This window comes from Salminus brasiliensis, chromosome 6, assembly GCF_030463535.1.
Source record: "Salminus brasiliensis chromosome 6, fSalBra1.hap2, whole genome shotgun sequence".
Lineage (NCBI taxonomy): Eukaryota > Metazoa > Chordata > Actinopteri > Characiformes > Bryconidae > Salminus > Salminus brasiliensis.
The window spans coordinates 12,507,597-12,526,194 of NC_132883.1; the positions used below are offsets into that span (position 1 = coordinate 12,507,597).

Genomic DNA, 18,598 nt, shown 5'->3' on the forward strand with positions numbered 1-18,598 from the left:
TTCAAGTAATGACATGAACAACTCGATCACTAGATATGAACAGCATTGGGAACTCTTGGCACTGTGTTGGAACATGTATGGAGAAGAAAAGTCCAACCAAAAGTTCTGAAAATATGCCAAAGGGGTGTAAGGCAGTCTATCAAAGGACTTTCAAAACACTGATCAGATGTCAGATTTGTGCTTTTGTCATTTGTACCTGTATACTGGAACAGGTACAGGTGCCACAGATGATACAAGAACTGCTGATGTATTGCAGGTGGGCTTACGGCAGTGATCTACACAGATGCCCTACAGACTGTCATTATGGTAGTTGGAGCATTCGTTCTCATGTTCATAGGTAATTCTTTAAAAATGAATTCACCCATTAAAGCCAAGGCTGTTTAACCAGATTTAAATCGTATTACTCCGTAACTATTTTGAACTATTTATTGATTACTATGAAACGAATACACTGATGAGCCAAACCATTAAGACCAGTCATAGGTGAAGCAAATAACAATGCTGATTATCCAGAAACAATGGTGCATGCTCAGGTCTGGGATTTGTGTTAGACAGTAGGGCTCCTGGTGGTGGGTAACTATCTACTGTAGTCTGAGGAAGGGACAGGGGGTTGGGTGCTAAGGGCTCATTAATGTGTGAGGGCCATAAAGGCTATCCCATATTGGTGGAGCTAACATTTGGGCTGCTGTGGGATTCGTCTTAGAAATCTGAATGATGGTTATGAGAGGAATACCTCATAACACACAGTGCATGACATTGTACTGCACAGCTGAAGACCACGCCCAGTGCCCATGCTAAGCCCTGTCCACTGGCAAAAGTGTCATTACCACAGGGCACCTTCAGAGGCCTTGTATGAGTGAGCTATTTCGGTTGCACACTGATGACAATTAGCATGTTAGGCGGGTAGGTCTTAATGTTTTGTCTCATCAGAATATGTACTGTATGTATTTATGAGAGTGAATAAGGGCAGGGTGGTGCCCCATACAGGCTCTTGAACCATAAGTGTTGGTTCCAGTCTAACTATGAAGCTAAACTATTCTACATTAACATAAATGTAGCATATTTCTCTTATAAATGTCCATAAGCCACACTTTTACTGACACGTTTTGTAAACTATAGGATCTCTGCATTATTTTTCCTCAACAGCTTTTGATAAAGTGGGCTGGTATGAGGGTCTGCTGGAGCAGTACCCTAAAGCTGTACCCGTTATCACTGTTCCTAACACTACGTGCCACCTGCCTCGACCTGATGCCTTTCACATCTTCCGGGACCCGGTGACAGGAGACCTGCCCTGGCCAGGGTTGCTCTTCGGACTGACTGTGTTGGCAACATGGGTGTGGTGCACTGACCAGGTAATCAGTGGAGCGGTCCTTTTGCGATGAAATGAACCCTCATTAGACTCTCAGTATTATCAACAAGGTATCAGTGATGTAGCAGCATCTGAACATTCAGTAGATTAATCAAGAGACTTTTACAGAAGACTTCTACTTCCACAGCTGTTCTTTACAAGTTCAGCTCTGTAGATGTTCACCTGAGGAATCACTGATCATCTAACAGGCCTATATCGACCATCTCACCACCCTCAACCAGCTGTTATGCTGTTATGACCTGCTGCTGACACCAGTGTGGAACTGGAGTTTATCTGGATTAGGTTGAGATGAAGGGGCCAGGGTGAGGGTTTTAGGATTAGATTTTGGGGTTAGGTTAAGGTTAGGATCAGGGCCAGTGTTAGGTTTTGGTTAATGGAAGTAACATATTAAGTCTACTTAATGCAAATATATCAACAGTGAATCAACTTAATGTCAGTAATGCATCAACTGATCATCTTCGAGATATTTACCTCAGGTACCTTTCCCATTGGCTCCCACCATCATCTGTTTACAATATGGGCTGTGTCCCCACCCCCTTCACTCACCGTCAATGTGTAGTCATTTCTCCAAGGCTAATGACACACTGGCTGGCCTCAGTGATGAAGGGTGTAAGAGCAAGTTGAATAGTGACTCTATTCTGACTGGGTATTGCAGTGGCCTCTCTTACTTTACCACATGACTATGCTGTAAGTTTTCTTGCAGACAGCCAATTTTAGTAAACTAAGTAAGTTGAGAATTTTGTTTACTGTGTATCTAATTTTTTTCACAGTAATGTGCTGTAAACAATATGGTTCTTTTTATATTTGCAGTAAAAATACAGTAATGTCTTATACTCTGTATATTATTGTGGAAGTCTGGTAACCACTGCTGCTGGTATTTACTGTAAATTTTACAGATTTAAGGCCAAGAGTATTGGACCACTAATGAGGGCTGTCTATTGGCCCTTGTTTTAAGCTAACATTGTTTGGAAACCAGAACACATTTTTTTCCCCGAGTTTAAATTCTGATAGAGGAGAAGTGGCCTGAAGCTTTCATTGGAAGTGAAATGGGAAATCAGTAGTTGTTAATTAACTGAGAAGGATTTGATCAAACTACACAACACAGATTCTAATTAAGAGCAATCAATGCTAAGATTACAGTAACATATCTTTGCCCTGTGCTGCTGCTCTTCTGCATCCCGCAGGTGATAGTGCAGCGATCCCTGTCCGCTAAAAACCTGTCTCATGCTAAAGGAGGCTCTGTGCTGGGAGGCTACCTGAAGATCCTTCCCATGTTCTTCATTGTCATGCCAGGCATGATCAGCAGAGCGCTCTACCCAGGTATGTCTAATTGCTTAAAATCATACTGTCAAGATTACAGTACAGTACGGTAAATGAAGATATTGACATATCATATATTTGCCTCTGTGTGTGTGTGACTGCAACAGATGAGGTGGGCTGTGTGGATCCTAAGGAGTGCTTTAGAATTTGTAAAGCTGAGGTGGGATGTTCTAACATTGCTTATCCGAAACTGGTGGTGGAGCTCATGCCAGTAGGTACGGCTGCTTAGTGTTCTTTTTATTGTACCTTACTGGTCTGCCCGTCTCAGTTTCTACATCTTTAACATGTCATAAATCACTGGATTTACTGGATCATGACTAAATTGAGAAGCTGGGATTTTGGAGTTCCATTTCCTATAAGATGTGATCTGTACAATCTCTGTGGTTAGAAGAACTGTAAGATTTACAGATTCACAGATTAGTAAAAAAAAATGTGAGTTGGGAGAACAGTTGACGAAACTAAGTTAACTCCAAAGACACTCTGTATCAGTTGGCCTGCCTTTATTAGGGTGGCTGGGTTAATATCTGAAGATTTAAAACCCTGACGCTGGCCTACAAAGCCAAGAATAGACCAGCCCCTCTGTACTTGAAAAGCCGATCTGTACCAAGAGCCCTTCAAACCTTTCAAGTGTCCGAACAGCAGAGTTACTTGCTGTCTTCCAACGATAACTAAAGACCCACATCTTCCAAAGTGTAGCACATGTTGAGTATCGTGGTATATTGTAGTATCCCAGCTTAGAGGTATCTTTTGGATCATAATCTATAAAAACTAACTAAGGATTTTTTAAGAAAACAATAAAGCACTTTTGTAAGTCGCTCTGGATATGAGCATCTCTTAAGTGCCGTAAATGTAAATGAACTTCTATCTTTAACACTGTGAATACACACATTAAAAAGTCTGCCAGTTTACCATTAATAACATTTAACACAGTATTCTATGAGGAGCTATAGACTAAGTATTTACTGCATACCATCATAATGTAGATTAATTAGATATTGGGAATTTGGGATTCTGTTACAAGCTAAGGTGAGCAGACTCCTCACAATACCCAAACAACCTTATTAATGTAACCTTTTTAAAGGTTCTACCTCTGTCTATTCCCTGCAGGTATGCGAGGGCTGATGATTGCAGTGATGATGGCAGCTCTTATGTCCTCCCTCACCTCCATATTCAACAGCAGCAGCACCCTCTTCACCATGGACATCTGGCAGCGCATAAGACGGCAGGCCTCAGAAAGGGAGCTGATGGTTGTGGGCAGGTAGGAACACACTGTGTTATGTGGCAAATCTTGTCTGTACAGCATTGATGAGTATACTATCTGCTGTTATCACTGATGTGCAGCTGTGGTGTCTGCTGGGGCACCAGCGGCTCTCAAGTATTTGTTATGGAACATGCACCTGTTGATGAGAAAAAAAGAAAATCACAGTAGGAAGTATTATTATTTTATTGCTTATTGCTTTGCTTTTAATCGTTTAATATAGCATACGAACACTGTTAAAGCCATTTGCTCTGCAGCACATTAAAGTATAAACACTGTGCTGGGTCGGACCATGTCATCAGCATGTGATGATTTGGGAGGAGAGTAGAGGGGAGAGAACTCCGAGAACTCTGGGCTGGAGTTCAGACGGCTTCTGCTTGTTGTAGGAAGCCAGTCCCTCCTCTCTAGTACGTGGAGCCAGGAATGAGAGTTAAAGAGGGGAGTTGGGGCGGTGGAGGGTTGCGTAGACTTGTCAAAGACACGTGAACAAGGTAGAGATGGTATTTATATTATGTGAGATTGGGAGGAGGGGTTTCAGACATGTTTCTCCTTCCGATTTTTTTATTTTTTTTTGTTATTTTTGTTATTATTTCATGACATCGTTAAGTTTGGAGTTTATAGTTTTGTATTGTCAGAAAAAACAAGTGCATATGTTTACACCTATTCAGCCCTTCTGTCGCTGCTTGATTGGCGCCCCTGCCCGATAAACACAGTGTAAATTTGCAAAGGGATGTGGATTACGCAGAGCCAGGTTCCAGTCCGCGGAGGTACTCCCTGCTTCTCGCTGTCAAACAGACTTATGGTAGTGCTCAGTGCGCATATTTAGCCAGCCTAGATATGGCAGCAAGAGTGTGACTTTGGGTAGCCAGTCTTGACTGTTTCTCTACCTCAAAACAAGGGCCAGCGGCATCAACCAGTGTTAAGACATCCTTAAGCTTTTTGGCTTAACCAATAACATATATTGTAAACAGCGGAGCAGGTGTCTTGCTGGCTAGCTAATGTAAGCTAATCTACACAGAACCATCTGCAATCAATCTGTATCAATCAGCACAGATTTATACAGGCTACCTAATCTGCATCCCCTGCCCAGTTGGCACTAAGCGGGCAGGGGAAGCGATTTGGATAGCAACACCCGCCCACTCACACCGAAGTTATAAAAAGTGTTTCAGCATGGGCTGCTTTTGAGCAGGGTGGCCAATTACTAAGATAAGTAGATAAGTACATAAATACATAAACCCACATAAGCAGACCAGGTGGGGGGAACTAAATGGGCCCTTTAAGTCGCCCTACCATTGAGGTCAGCTACAGTCCTTAATTTCATATACAATATTTGAACATCCTGTTTATGTAGTAGCCTATCCCAAATGATCAGTTGGACTTTATGTATTTGTTTACATAACTCCCCATAATTTCTCTGCCAAAAGAAATAGTGGGGATCATGAACATAGTTATTGTTTTTAGTCCTACAGTCTGTTCTGGCTTGCATCCACAGAGTGTTCATTTTACTGCTGGTGGTTTTGAGCATACTATGGATTCCGATCATCCAGTCAGCCAATAGTGGACAGCTGTTTGACTACATTCAGGCCATAACCAGCTTCTTGGCCCCTCCTATCACTGCAGTCTTCCTAATGGCCATCTTCTGGAGTCGAATGAATGAACAAGTGCGTAGCCTTCAGTTCTGATTATTGAATTAATGATGACATCTCATAATTTGGTTCCTTTAGCTGGGAGTTCATGTGTAAGTTCCTTATGCTTATGTTTCATTCCTATTAATGCAAAGTAGAGATGATAGAGTGTTGTGTATGATTTTGTAGGTGATGCTGCAGCTCCTCCGTAAACCATTGTTTACACTTAGTATCATAGTTGTATTCATATGTGACTCAAAAAGCATTTTAATAAAATTAAAAAATACTTTTACTTTTTTTATTTTAATTACATTTAGGAATGTGTACTTTAATACTTTTACTTTCTAACTGGAATATTTGTTCTTTTACTTATTTCTGGGACTCCTGCCACCTCTGCTAATTAGAGCTGTGTAATTAACTCCACAGGGTGCGTTCTGGGGTCTGATGGTGGGTCTGGTCATAGGGTTCATACGAATGGTGATGGAGTTTGCCTACGGCACCCCCTCATGTGGGCAGGAAGACTTGCGGCCTGCGTTGCTGAAGGACGTGCACTACCTCTACTTCGCCCTTATACTGCTTGCACTGACTGGCTTAGTTATTACCGGAGTGAGCCTCTGCACCGCCCCCATTCCAGACCAACATGTAAGGACCTTTTCCTCTACAACCACTACACCTGTTATACTCTGTCTAATACTTGTTTTTTTTTTCTCTACAGCTTGTCCGTCTAACTTGGTGGACAAGACACAGCAAGAAGCAGCGTATAGATCTGGAAGATCCATGGGCGACCACACCTGCAGAGGAACAACAAAGCTCCAACAATGCTACCTCTGACTCCGAGCCAGAGCAGGGCAAGCCTGCGTGCTGGAGGCGTGCGGGAATGTGGCTGTGTGGGCTGTCCGAAACACCACGTCCGAAACTGAGTGCAGAGGAGCAGCAGGCTCTGGAGAAGAAGCTGACCAGCATTGAGGAGAAACACATTTGGAAGAATGTTTGCAATATCAACGCCCTCATTCTGCTCACCGTCAATGTCTTTCTGTGGGGATACTTTGCTTGAGAATTGCTGACTTTGGAAATATATGGCAAACGTTTGCTATTCTGTGAGCTTCTGAGTCACCAACAGTGAGGCACAGAGAAGATAAACCACTTGAATACCATACCATATTGTACATACACATCAGACGGACATATATACTTTTCAAATACACAGCATTAATATTCATGACATGAATATATGAATATATAATAATAATATAATAATGAATATATAATAATGAATAAACTGAATGCAACTAGTACAAACAACTGTGCATCCACACATATCCTCATACAGAATGCTAAATGTGAGCATCAATGATTGTCTAAACCTTTCTGTGTAATTAATCTGTAACTGCTGCAAAGTTTTTCTGAGAGCTCTAACTGTAAGAAACATGTACAGTCATATAATCATATATGTACACGATTTTAAAACTCTTCTACTAAATCTACACTCTAATCTACAGTACAAACATTATTTGTGTATATATTCATGCCCTACAAAATATTTGCAAATCAGCTAAGCTTTTATGAGTAAGTATACTGAGTACTTCTGTCGGTGGGACCGAGAGAACCTTCATGGTAACCAGCTCCCTCATACACATTGTGTTCTCCCTTTAGCAAGTTGTCTCTGAAACCTTTGGCACTGGGAGAGGGTTCGTCTGCAAGTTCTGATTTCTTTGTTGTAGATTCTGCTTAAAACATTCAGCCTTATTTATATTTATATGTCTACAGGCCTGCACCCAGCCCCTATGCTGGGAAATAGCCCGTGTCTGAAATTGTGCCCTATTCACTATCCCCTACATGTGAAAGTCCAGATCACTGCATAGAGCACTATTATAGGGAACAAACCTCAACAAGGTAGTGGACGATTTCAGACAGACATTATGTGTTTGACCTCACTGCTGTGTCAAACAAGCAATCTGAACGGCGGCCTCCCCAGAGAAGCTGCACACAAATCTTCATTATGGATATTCCTATGTCTGCTAGTGTAAACTACTGTAAACTACTTACTGCAGTGCATTTTGGGATTGTTACAGTGCACTGTTGTTTTCAGACACCGTGACAAAAAGGCAAAACCCCTATGGCACAATTTCGGACACAGCTCCAATGATGCCACAGCCATCCATGTCCCCCCTGGATCAGGGGTCCTCCCTCTCCATTCAGCATGACGCTAGCCAAGACACAGAAATGGACAGTTAGTATTCTCCTCCAAACGTGACCACAGATCTGGTGTATAGTGGTACTTTAAAAGTCGTGCTGGTGCTTCAGGTGATCTAGACAAAGCATGTGTTTATTTACATCCTTAAAAGCCGGATATTGTCACTTTTTAAAAAAAAAATCATCAGGAATATATATTTTACTGAATCTAATCATACACATTATGTCCTCACTAATACATTACTGTGATTAGTCAAAGTAAAAGTTTTCTAGACCCTAAAATAGAACCCTGTGGTACTCACACACAAAATATGCTAAACGTTTAACAAATGATTTATAATAGTTTCTGCTTTTGGATTAAGAACTGGATTCATATTTAAATCATGACCATAGGGTTCAAAAGATGGGCTTAATATTAATATAAAAATTGAGCTTAATATTTTGAAAATGCTTCTCATAGGACTATAATAGTTGTACAAGACTTTTGTTCTATTCATATTTCTAAAACGGAGTATTTTTAGCTCTCTGGTAGCTAATCCTGTGCTCCTATTTTGGTCTGTTTTTGCTTTTGGTAATTTACATTTTTATTAGACTGTAAATAAATTAGAGCTAAGATTATTTTAAAGGAGTGTAAATCTTTAACTAATAATAGGTATTATCGTAATGTTATTAAATGTTTATTATATAGCTATATTATATATTTTTCTTTTTTTTTTTTTAATATTATGTTAGTTTAACTCACTATGTGGTTTTTTTTTAATGATTTTCTTTTGCTGAAGTATTCCTCTCTCACAGTGATAGCCCGGTTAACAAGATGGCTTTGTTAATATACGCCATGTCATGCTGACTCTGTACAGTGGAGTAGCTCAGTGAACCCAATCCGGCTCCGGTCCTACACTGGACTCCGCTCCGGGTGTTGCCTGTCGCCCTGCTCGCACCCGCATGTGGGCGTTCTGCTTATTAACGCTTCAGCCTTGAATGTAGTGAATGAACGAAGCTACAAATGCAGAGTCATACCCGCACCGCCGAGCGGAGAGCCACGAGAACTGCGGTCTGCGTGGCCATATAGAGATTAATAACAGCCTGAAGACACTCCAGAGATTCACTCGTGCACAGCCAGGCTGCTGAACATGGAGCCTCACGTCTACGCGAAGTTGTTACTCGACCATGCGACCACCCTGAACCTACACACGGGCAACTTGGTGAACCGCAGTCGCCTCAAGAAGAAGTGTCCGTCTTCACAAAGTGAGGAGGTAATGCTGCTTCGGGGAAACTCCTGTGAATAAAGCCAGGCGGCGGGCTTTCTTCGGGGTCGTTATTTCGCAGCGTAAAGCTCCCCGTTAGTTCAGCAGCCGCGCTGCTGTCGGTATGTTACCTGCGGTGACGTCACTACGAGCCGGATCACGCCTGACAGCAGCGTACGCTCTCAGTGAGCTCTAGCCATGGTGGCGGCTAGCTGTCTAGCTAGCTAGCTAAGTGCTGAAAACCTGACTCTCCACCCTTAATTAACGCATTAACATAATAGCTGGAGACCGCGTTGCTGCTACTGTAATATGTGGGAACCACATTAGCCTGAAACACCTCCGGTTGGTGAGCAGACTACCGTAGTGTGCATGGTTTTGCTAGCTAGCTAGCTAACTGGCTAACCTAGCCCTGGTACACTGATCACACACTTGATCCCATCTCCGCAGACGTGCTTTCGAGTACGCAGACTCATCTGCACACATTTGCAAACCAAATCTCAGGTTCCATAAAATCTCTGATGGACCAAAGATCATCAGGATTAAACCCTGAATGTCATTTGTCTTGCTGGTTACCATTAGAGATCACATGTTTCCTGGAGGACACCTTGGGATCTCATTAGAAAACAATTACATGCGTCTGGAATCAGTCACAGGCCACCTGCTACACCATTGGGAGTACAGTGAGAGACCAAGCCATCTTAAAAACATGATAAACAACATGCACTATATGTCCAAATACTTGTGGACACAGCTTTTATTAAATGCATTAAGCTACATAAAGGTGCACGTATTTGTCACTGTACAGCGAAATGTGTCCTCCGCATTTAACCCATCTGGTAGTGAACACACACTCACACACACACATGTGTTAGGGGCAGTGAGTACACACACACACCCAGAGCGGTGGGCAGCCAACTCCAGCGCCCGGGGAGCAGAGAGGGTAAAGGGCCTTGCTCAAGGGCCCAACAGTGGCAGCTTGCCGAGCCCGGGAATCGAACCCACAACCCTGTTATCGATAACCCGGCGCTCTAACATTGGTAAGTTTCTCCCATTGCTGACTCAGACTAGTCTTTGTGGAGAAGTATTGCCAGAAGCATAGGACTCTCTGGAGCAGAATGACCTAAATGTATTGGTACCATAATGCCTAATGCCAGGTGTGGGCTAGATGGGTATAAAGCTTCCCAGTATTGAGCTGTGGAGCAGTGGAAGAGTGTTCTCTGAATTGCTGGTGCTTTTAATACCCTTGGTTTTGGGAAGAAACGATGAGTAACCAAAGCGCAGGAAATCAACTGTCATTTTGGGCTCTATGTATTTCCCCCAGCAGGCTGGGAACATTTTTATAAAAGCATTAGAGAACATCGTTTCTGGAAGTACACCTTAAGAGGCCACCAGTTCAGGTCCATAACAGATGGCTCTGAACTTTCGCCTTATTCCAAGCAGCACCTCAGTCAGACATAAGTGGTCCATGTTGGTCAGCCTGCACGCTAGGTCAGGTTAAACTGATAAGCAAGCACACATTTCATAAATAGTGTAGCTAAAACTGCAGAATGTTAGGCCCTTGCCGGCCAGTTCCAGTTTTTAGGTTTAGTCAAATAATGATGATGATTATCCATCAGCATTTCTACACTTAGGACCAGTCTTAGTTTCTAGTAAAAAAAAAAAAAAAGGAGTCGATCATTGCAATGCTTTGGATGTTATTTTTTAGTTTAGGCCTATTCTGAGTTTGGTAAATCAGCTCCTACAAAGTGCATCTACCCACAGATGTTTTATTTAATCTGCTGCTTTCAGGACTTGACTTAAATGAACTATATACGTTTTGTCCCGTAACCTTTATTTTTCTCATCCTCAGCTTCAAGACTGTATCAGAGGAACGCTTAGCGAATGGTTTGCGGCGATATCTCCAGCAGCCAAGCCAGTAAGAGTTTGCACACCCCCACATCCCCACACCCAGAGTTTAAAGAAACTGAAAGAGAACAATGGCAGAGTTTCCTGTAAGCTGGATCGGTACTTCACAATGTGCAAGAGTGACCTGAAAATCAGGTTGGATTGAGCGGATTGTTTGGAGATGTTCGGCGTCTCTTGGCAGTGTTCTGGAGTTTACAGCAGTAGCATGTCTGATTGATCAGCGTATGCAGAAGCACATGTGGAGCGACTTAAGGTTGCGTGACAACATTTTGAAGGAGCTCCAGCTTTACTAAACGTTTTGTTGTTTTTTTGGGGAGTTTTTTTTTTTTTAATGCATTCCTGTCACATCTGTTGGGCATAGGCCTAATAACTGTTAGTTTATCCATCACAAAGTCTGCAGTGTTGAAAGAAAACTGTCATGGTGATCATTCATGGCAAGTTGGCCTAAATAAACAGTGTGGGCTGTGAGGTCTGAGTGCTTTTGCACTGGCTTCATCATGCCGCGCTCAGCAAATCTGCCCCTAGTCTGCTCCATGAGAAGAGAGTGCTGGTCTTAACTCACACAAAGCCAAGGCTTATTGAGGCATTCATCTCCTGCAGTCCTACAACACAGACAAGTTTTTACATGCACAAAAGGGGTCATGAAGGAGTTAAATGACAACAAAAGATTTTAATGTACAGTGAGTAGCGGGAACAGATTACTAAGGATAACTTGCTGGCAAAATGCACATTTGGACATGCTCAGACGTTACACTCTTGCTGTCTTTAAATTTTTTTTTTTTTGCCTTAATGTCTATTCCAGGAATTGCCCAGTATTCTGGATTGCACAATCCCTCAGAATACAGAGGCCATCACGCCAGAGGAGAGGGAGGAACTGAAGGTTTCCGGTGAGGACCTTTGACTTATGGAAGAATAAAGACTGCGTTTATAGCTTGACTGTGCCCTTATGGTGCACTGTTCTCACATGCTCTTCTCTTCTTTCTTTTTTTAGTCAAGCTGTTTCTAAGCGAGTCTGATTGCTCAGCCATCAGAAATGCAGTGGATATGGGTGAGTACCAGCAAAATACATGGTTATTTAGTTTTTAAACATGAATAAATATATGGTTTAGAAGCTTTTACACATGGTACAATATGGTGTTTTTTTTTAGTTTTCTCATTATCATGATTTTCAGAGCATATCATGGACATTGTCAATGCATATTTAAAAACAAAAAATTTGGTTATAAAGACTTAAACCTGTATCTCCAAAAAAAATTACAGAAGAAGAACAAAACCTCCTTCCCTTTCAGTGGAAGTCAATGAGTGCGTTTACATGCACTTAATAATCCGATAACTGCGGAAAATCAGATTTTGTCTGTAATCCGATCAAGTTCACATGCACTTAAGTAATCAGATAATGGGGGAAAAAATCTGTGTATACATGAGTCAGGCAGTAATCAATCATGCCACCACTTTTTTTCTTTCTTTCTTTAAAAATTTTTTTTTTTTTTTTTTTAAATACCATGACCCACAATATGAAAATGCATCATCTAGAGCAGGGTTAGGAAACTGGTGCCGGAATCCAGCACAGTTTGCTGATTTCCCTGCTCTAACAGGCTTTGTAAACTTGGCAATTAACAAGTAAGTTGAATTAGGTGGGCTTGAGCAGGAAAAGCAAAAAGCTACGCAGGGATCCGGCCCTTCAGGACTGGAATGGCCCACCCCGGATCTAGAAGACGAAGAATATTAAAATCCTTTAGTTTCGTTGTTGCTCCAAAAGTGTTTAGTCTCTGTTTTGCAGGTGCTGTGTCAAATGCTGCTTGCTTATTTCCGCTTCCTTTGTTTTTACACATGCACAGACTAAGAAAACTGAGAATACTCTGGTTAAGAAGATACCTACACTGAGAAATCAGATTACTGAGCTAAAGTCCAGCTCTCTTGATCAGATTTCTAAACCTTACTCTGATCTAAGAAATCAGAGTATGCTGTTTACATGACCTCTTGAATAATCAGATTACTGCAGAAAGCAGATTATCGTTGGATTATTAAGTGCATATAAATGCACATTTTTATGTGGCACTACTGAGGAGATTTTGTTTGTACCAGCTTGTGAGAAAATGTATTTTTGTCATCTCGCCCACTTAAATGTCCTCCGGGTTTTCAGAAGCATTTGACTACATATGTAAATACCTGCCTTAATAGCTGAGGGCAGAGTTATCAACGGTATGTGCTCATGTTTGTTCGGTACAGCATGTGTGTCTTTGGGCGTGTCCCAGCTGGACTCTGTGATCATCGCTCCTCCTCCACTGCCGGAGGGTGAGAATCTGGCCCTAGCTCACCTGCAACCTCTGTGGGAGGAGCTGGAAGGGCTTGTGCGAAACCAGAAGGTCGCAGCTATCGGCACTTCAGACCTGGACAAGACTCTGCTCGAACAGCTGTACAACTGGGCACAGGTAAAAGAGCGAGACAGGCTGAGCATCTTTACTGTTACTGTGAAGTTATTGAGTATTAAAAAAGATTATTCACTGATTTATATGCATGTATGATTATACAGAGCGACTTACAAAAGTGCTTCACTGTTTAGTCAGAAAATAGCTTTTGCTAGTTTATGTAGGCTAGGATCCAAAAGATACCTCTAAGCTTGGACACTGCTAAACACAAAAGACCGTATGAAGACCACAGTACTCAACATGCACTACACTTTGCCCAAACTCTTTTGTAAGAGGTGGTTCGTCAGTCTGTGTTTGAAGACAGCGAGTGACTCTGCCATTCAGACAACCAGGGAAAGTATTTTCCACTTCGGTGCCAGAACAGAAAAAAGTCTGGATGCTTGTCCTCCAGAAATCTTAAAGGATGACCGGTCAAGCCGAGCCGCAATCGATAGTCTTCATCTGCATCAAGTACAGAGGGTGTTGATGTGATTATATCACCATTCCAATTTGTTTGTGTGGGCACCCTCTGCAAGATGCTGCCCTGTGCTTCTGCCAGTGTGGCCGATACTAATAGAATGAAAGTTATCAGTAACCTCCTCATTCCTAGTGGTGTTTATTTGCAGTAATATCTACAGCATGCTGAGTTTGTTTTCTGTCTTGTTGTTCAGGTGAAGCCCAGCAGTAACCAGGTGAACCTGGCCTCATGCTGTGTGATGCCTCCAGACCTCACTGCTTTCGCTAAGGAGTTTGACATCCAGTTGTTGACGCACAGTGACTCTAAAGGTGCCACATATTCCCTGCTTATCGTCTGGCCTAGATAAGAATGTGTTGTTTTAGAGCTGCTATAATGGCGATGATTATTTTGGCGCTGTGTAAAGCAGGTCTTTTATAACCCAGTTTGAGGTTATTTTTAGTGCACAGTCCGAAATCGTTTAACTCCATTAAAAAGAAATCTGAAAGGAAGCATTTATTCTTATTGTTTTGACCTATAAAATCTCCTGGGATAAAATTGGGCTACATGCATCATTTATTTTTTTTTAATGACTCCATCCCAATAAGCCCATCCCTATAGTTAAGAATTACACCAGTCATTTGACTGCTCCTGAAAAGGCACACACAACCTCTAGCCAAATTGTGCTCCCAGTTCTTAGAAGACTGGTCTTAAGTACATGTAAATAAGAAACACCAATCGAAAAAAGACTGATGCAGAATTGATTTGCCAATTATGTTGACACACACACACACACACAAGGAATTTGGTTTCGGCTGTTGGCGTCTCTCTAGTTTAACCATAACAGTGTGAAATACAGTTTAACTGCTGCTGTTACCGTTTACAGTAATGCAGTTTCTCAGTCTGAGCAGAGCTGCAGTGAAAATCTATCAACTGAGCAGCCGTGTCACGTGAACAGAGAGTGTGAATGAAACCGGTGCGGTTTGTTAACGTTGTGCCATTAGAGGCAACAAGGTCTAACATCTGCAGTGACCTCACTCTGGTGTGTGAGTGAAGAGCTGGAGAGTGGAAAGTCGTATTAGAGGCGTGGGGGTCTCATATGGACAAGTCACTAATGGCCTGATGACCAAAAATAAGTAATTATTACAAACTAAAAGACTGTATTAAAATAAGTCATTAATACTAATATTCATAATATTATGGGAAAACCTGATTAAGGAATAATTTAGTCTTATTTTATTACTACTTGGCTCATCCTTGGTTTTAAATTTTGACAGGGAAGAAGTTTGTTTTAATATTATTCATCCTCATCGTCTACATTGTTAGTAAGCAAATACATAAAACAATGTTAGGCTTCATCAGAGTTATTTGGTAATTCAACGATTCATAATCTGAATATTTGATTACTCATTTCAATAATCAATAGATGTTTAACAGTATACACATTATATAAGGACACGCTGTGTGTGTGTGTGTGTGTGTGTGTGTCTGTGTCTGATAGTCTTGGTCTCATACAGCCTAGGCGTAATCCTAGTGTTTGTGTGTGTGAAAAGTTTAGAACCTGCCTGTTTGACCCAACTGTTGCACAGTATCTGTGTGCCTTGCCGTGTGTGACCTATTTGACTGTCTTCTTGCAGAGATGATCAGTGCAGAAGGATTTCAGGAGGCTGTGCAGGAGAGCAGTAAGGACCTGCAGGTGGCAGATTGGAGGCTGGAATGGGTCTTGCGCTACTCTATCATCGTCAAGAGCCGAGGCATCATCAAGGCTAAAGGTTACCTCGTTCATGCAAAGAAGAACTCTCAGTAGGATGTAGGATGTAGGACGCCACCGGACAGGATTTCAGGCCACCTTTTACAAAAGTAGACTCTAGCTTGCTACTAAAACCTTTTTCAATGAAATGTATGCCTAATTCACATGACAGTTCTGGAGGAAATTGAAAGTCACCGGACTCTTTCTCAAACTGCTTCACTGCTTCGACCTGAACAGGGTGTTGACTTGACTTATCCAACCTTTGTATCCTACTCCACTGTAGACTGGGGTATGTTAATGATTTTACATAATGTAGAGAACTGATGGCTAATTAACAGGGTTGATGTACCATACCATGCTCAGATGTGTTCAAAGTGCCTCTTTGGGTTAGATTTAGTTTGTTGCTTGCTAAGCGTGTGTCAGCACTATATAGAAACTGCAGAGATTTAAAATTCATTTTAGCAAAAGCTTTTTTTCACTTTATAAAACATGAGAAACCTTAAGTTCCATAGCTTTCTTTAGTTTTTAGAAGTACAGGATTTTACTTCAAAGGAAAGTAGTTCAGGTGAGAATAGAGACCTTGTAGAGATGAATGATTCCCAGGAATGGGTTTTACAGATAGTTAAATAGTTGTTACTTTAGATTTTCTGTAACGTCTCTGTTTAGAATGCCACTGGTTCTTCTTTGCTGGTGCTTTGTTTCATTCAAGTAAGTAAGGTTACCTTTTAAAACATGGAATATATGTAATTATTTCCCATTTGCAGATTGAGATTGAAAGATTGCAGCTGCCCAGTCTCAATGCTTTTACATATGTGAGATACTAGAAATATACCATGGATAACTATCGGCACGCTGTTTGCATTGTATATAAAACACTGGAAAATTCCACACTTGAAGAGATGTAATGCTTGTTACTTGTTTTTTTTTTTTTTTTTTTTTTCAGATATCAAGTTGATTGTTTGAAAATCTATATTTTTACGTATGTTTATTTATTCTTCATAACTACAATTTATATTTTGGGTCCAGAATGAAGATCTCGCAGTAATGTACATGTAATTACAAAATGTAAGTTTTTCAGATGTACCCGTTGTAAGTTGTATGAAGTTTTTAATTGAGTATACCATTCTGAAACTCAAATATGGCCACTGGTGCTTTCTTTTACTGTTGTATTGTGTTTCTTTAAAAGGAAGGTGTGGGCACAGGGGAGCGGGATGTGTGCACACACAAGAAACAAATCCCATGTATGAGACAGTAAACAAGTAACTGGATCAGAGTATTCTGCTGTTTACCACTTTCTGCTTAAAGCCTGGCTGATGGTCTCCGGTCATATAGACTTTTCCTTAAACACACCTGACCAGACATTTTGATGGGAGTTGTTTCATCGTGCTTACACACATATATATATATATATATATATATATATATATATATATATATATATATATATATATATATATATATATATATATATATATATTTTATACACACACACACACACCTTGCAAAAGTATTGAACTTTTCAACCTTTTGCCACATTTCAGGCTTCAAACATAAATATATGAAATTGTAATTTTTGTAAAGAATCAACAAGTGGGACACAATCGTGAAGTGGAACGAAATTTATTGGATATTTTAAACTTTTTTTTTAAGAAATAAAAAACTGAAAAGTGATTAGCTGTGTTGCTTTAAGCCAAATATAACGTTTTGCATTGTGGCCAAAAAGTTCGATTTTGGTTTCATCTGACCAGAGCACCTTCTTCCACATGTTTGGTGTGTCTCCCAGGTGGCTTGTGGCAAACTTTAAACAAGACTCCTTATGGATATCTTTGAGAAATGGCTTTCTTCTTGCCACTCCTCCATAAAGGCCAGATTTGTGCAGTGTACGACTGACTGTTGTCCTATGGACAGAGTCTCCCACTTCAGCTGTTGATCTCTGCAGTTCATCCAGAGTGATCATGGGCCTCTTGGCTGCATCTCTGATCAGTCTTCTCCTTGTTTGAGCTGAAAGTTTAGAGGGACGGCCGGGTCTTGGTAGATTTGCAGTGGTCCGATACTCCTTCCATTTCAATATGATCGCTTGCACAGTGCTTGAGATGTTTAAAGCTTGGGAAATCTCTTTGGATCCAAATCCTGCCTGGTGTATTCCTTGGTCTTCATGATGCTCTCTGCACTTTAAACAGGACTCTATGACTATCACAGAGCAGGTGCCTTTATACAGAGACTTGATTACACACATGTGGATTCTATTTATCATCATCAGTCATTTAGGTCAGCATTGGATCATTCAGAGATCCTCACTGAACTTCTGGAGTGAGTTTGCTGCACTGAAAGTAAAGGGGGCCGAATAATATTGCACGTCCCACTTTTCAGTTTTTTATTTCTAAAAAAATTAAAAATATCCAATAAATTTCGTTCCACTTCACGATTGTGTCCCACTTGTTGATTCTTCACAAAAGATTACAATTTCATATCTTTATGTTTGAAGCCTGAAATTTGGCAAAAGGTTGAAAAGTTCAAGGGGGCTGAAAACTTTTGCAAGGCACTGTGTATATATATATATATATATATATATATATAATATTATTATTATAAATAATAATAATAATAATAATAAATGTAAAAATTATACAATTTAACAATTGTAACAATTGTCCATATTATATATACATATAATATGGACATTACATTATATATTACTTATTTTTTTATGTAGACTGTAGTATTTTAACTTTTTCCTTGGTGTATAATTGTTACATTTATTATTATTATTATTATTATTATTTATAATAATTATATATATATATATATATATATATATATATATAAACACATGGGTCAGTTCTGTGGCCGGTGGGCACAGTATGCGGTTAGCTAGCTTAGGAGAGTGTAGTAGGGTCTGGGGTCTGGTAGGGCTGGCTTTTAGCTTAGCATCCGGCCTGCACCTGCCTGCTCTACCGGCCATCGGCTAATGCTGGCATTTACTCCCTATAGCCTTGCTTCCATCTTCTTCTCTATTCGGCATCTGTTAGTGTGCTGTTTTTATAAACTCTACTGTCCAAGGAAGGGACTTTT

At 40.8% G+C, this 18,598-nt stretch overlaps 2 protein-coding genes across 2 annotated transcripts in view; both read left to right on the forward strand.

Annotated features, from left to right (window-relative positions):
* The window catches only part of slc5a9 (solute carrier family 5 member 9), a 9,825-nt gene extending 2,765 nt beyond the window's left edge, over positions 1-7,060 (forward strand). Inside the window, exons 6-13 of the mRNA XM_072681645.1 lie at positions 257-337; positions 1,147-1,352; positions 2,554-2,689; positions 2,797-2,904; positions 3,797-3,947; positions 5,440-5,608; positions 5,999-6,214; positions 6,288-7,060. Coding sequence (XP_072537746.1) covers positions 257-337; positions 1,147-1,352; positions 2,554-2,689; positions 2,797-2,904; positions 3,797-3,947; positions 5,440-5,608; positions 5,999-6,214; positions 6,288-6,626 — 1,406 coding nt within the window. The 3' untranslated portion in view covers positions 6,627-7,060. The remainder of the gene's footprint in view (positions 1-256; positions 338-1,146; positions 1,353-2,553; positions 2,690-2,796; positions 2,905-3,796; positions 3,948-5,439; positions 5,609-5,998; positions 6,215-6,287) is intronic.
* A 1,672-nt stretch (positions 7,061-8,732) lies between these two features.
* gclm (glutamate-cysteine ligase, modifier subunit) lies at positions 8,733-16,687 on the forward strand. The gene is made up of 7 exons (XM_072680876.1): positions 8,733-9,018; positions 10,859-10,924; positions 11,717-11,801; positions 11,906-11,962; positions 13,144-13,346; positions 13,994-14,108; positions 15,414-16,687. Exons 1-7 carry the CDS (start codon positions 8,896-8,898, stop codon positions 15,581-15,583), a joined length of 819 nt encoding a protein of 272 aa, XP_072536977.1. The 5' UTR covers positions 8,733-8,895; the 3' UTR covers positions 15,584-16,687.
* Positions 16,688-18,598: the final 1,911 nt, after the last annotated feature.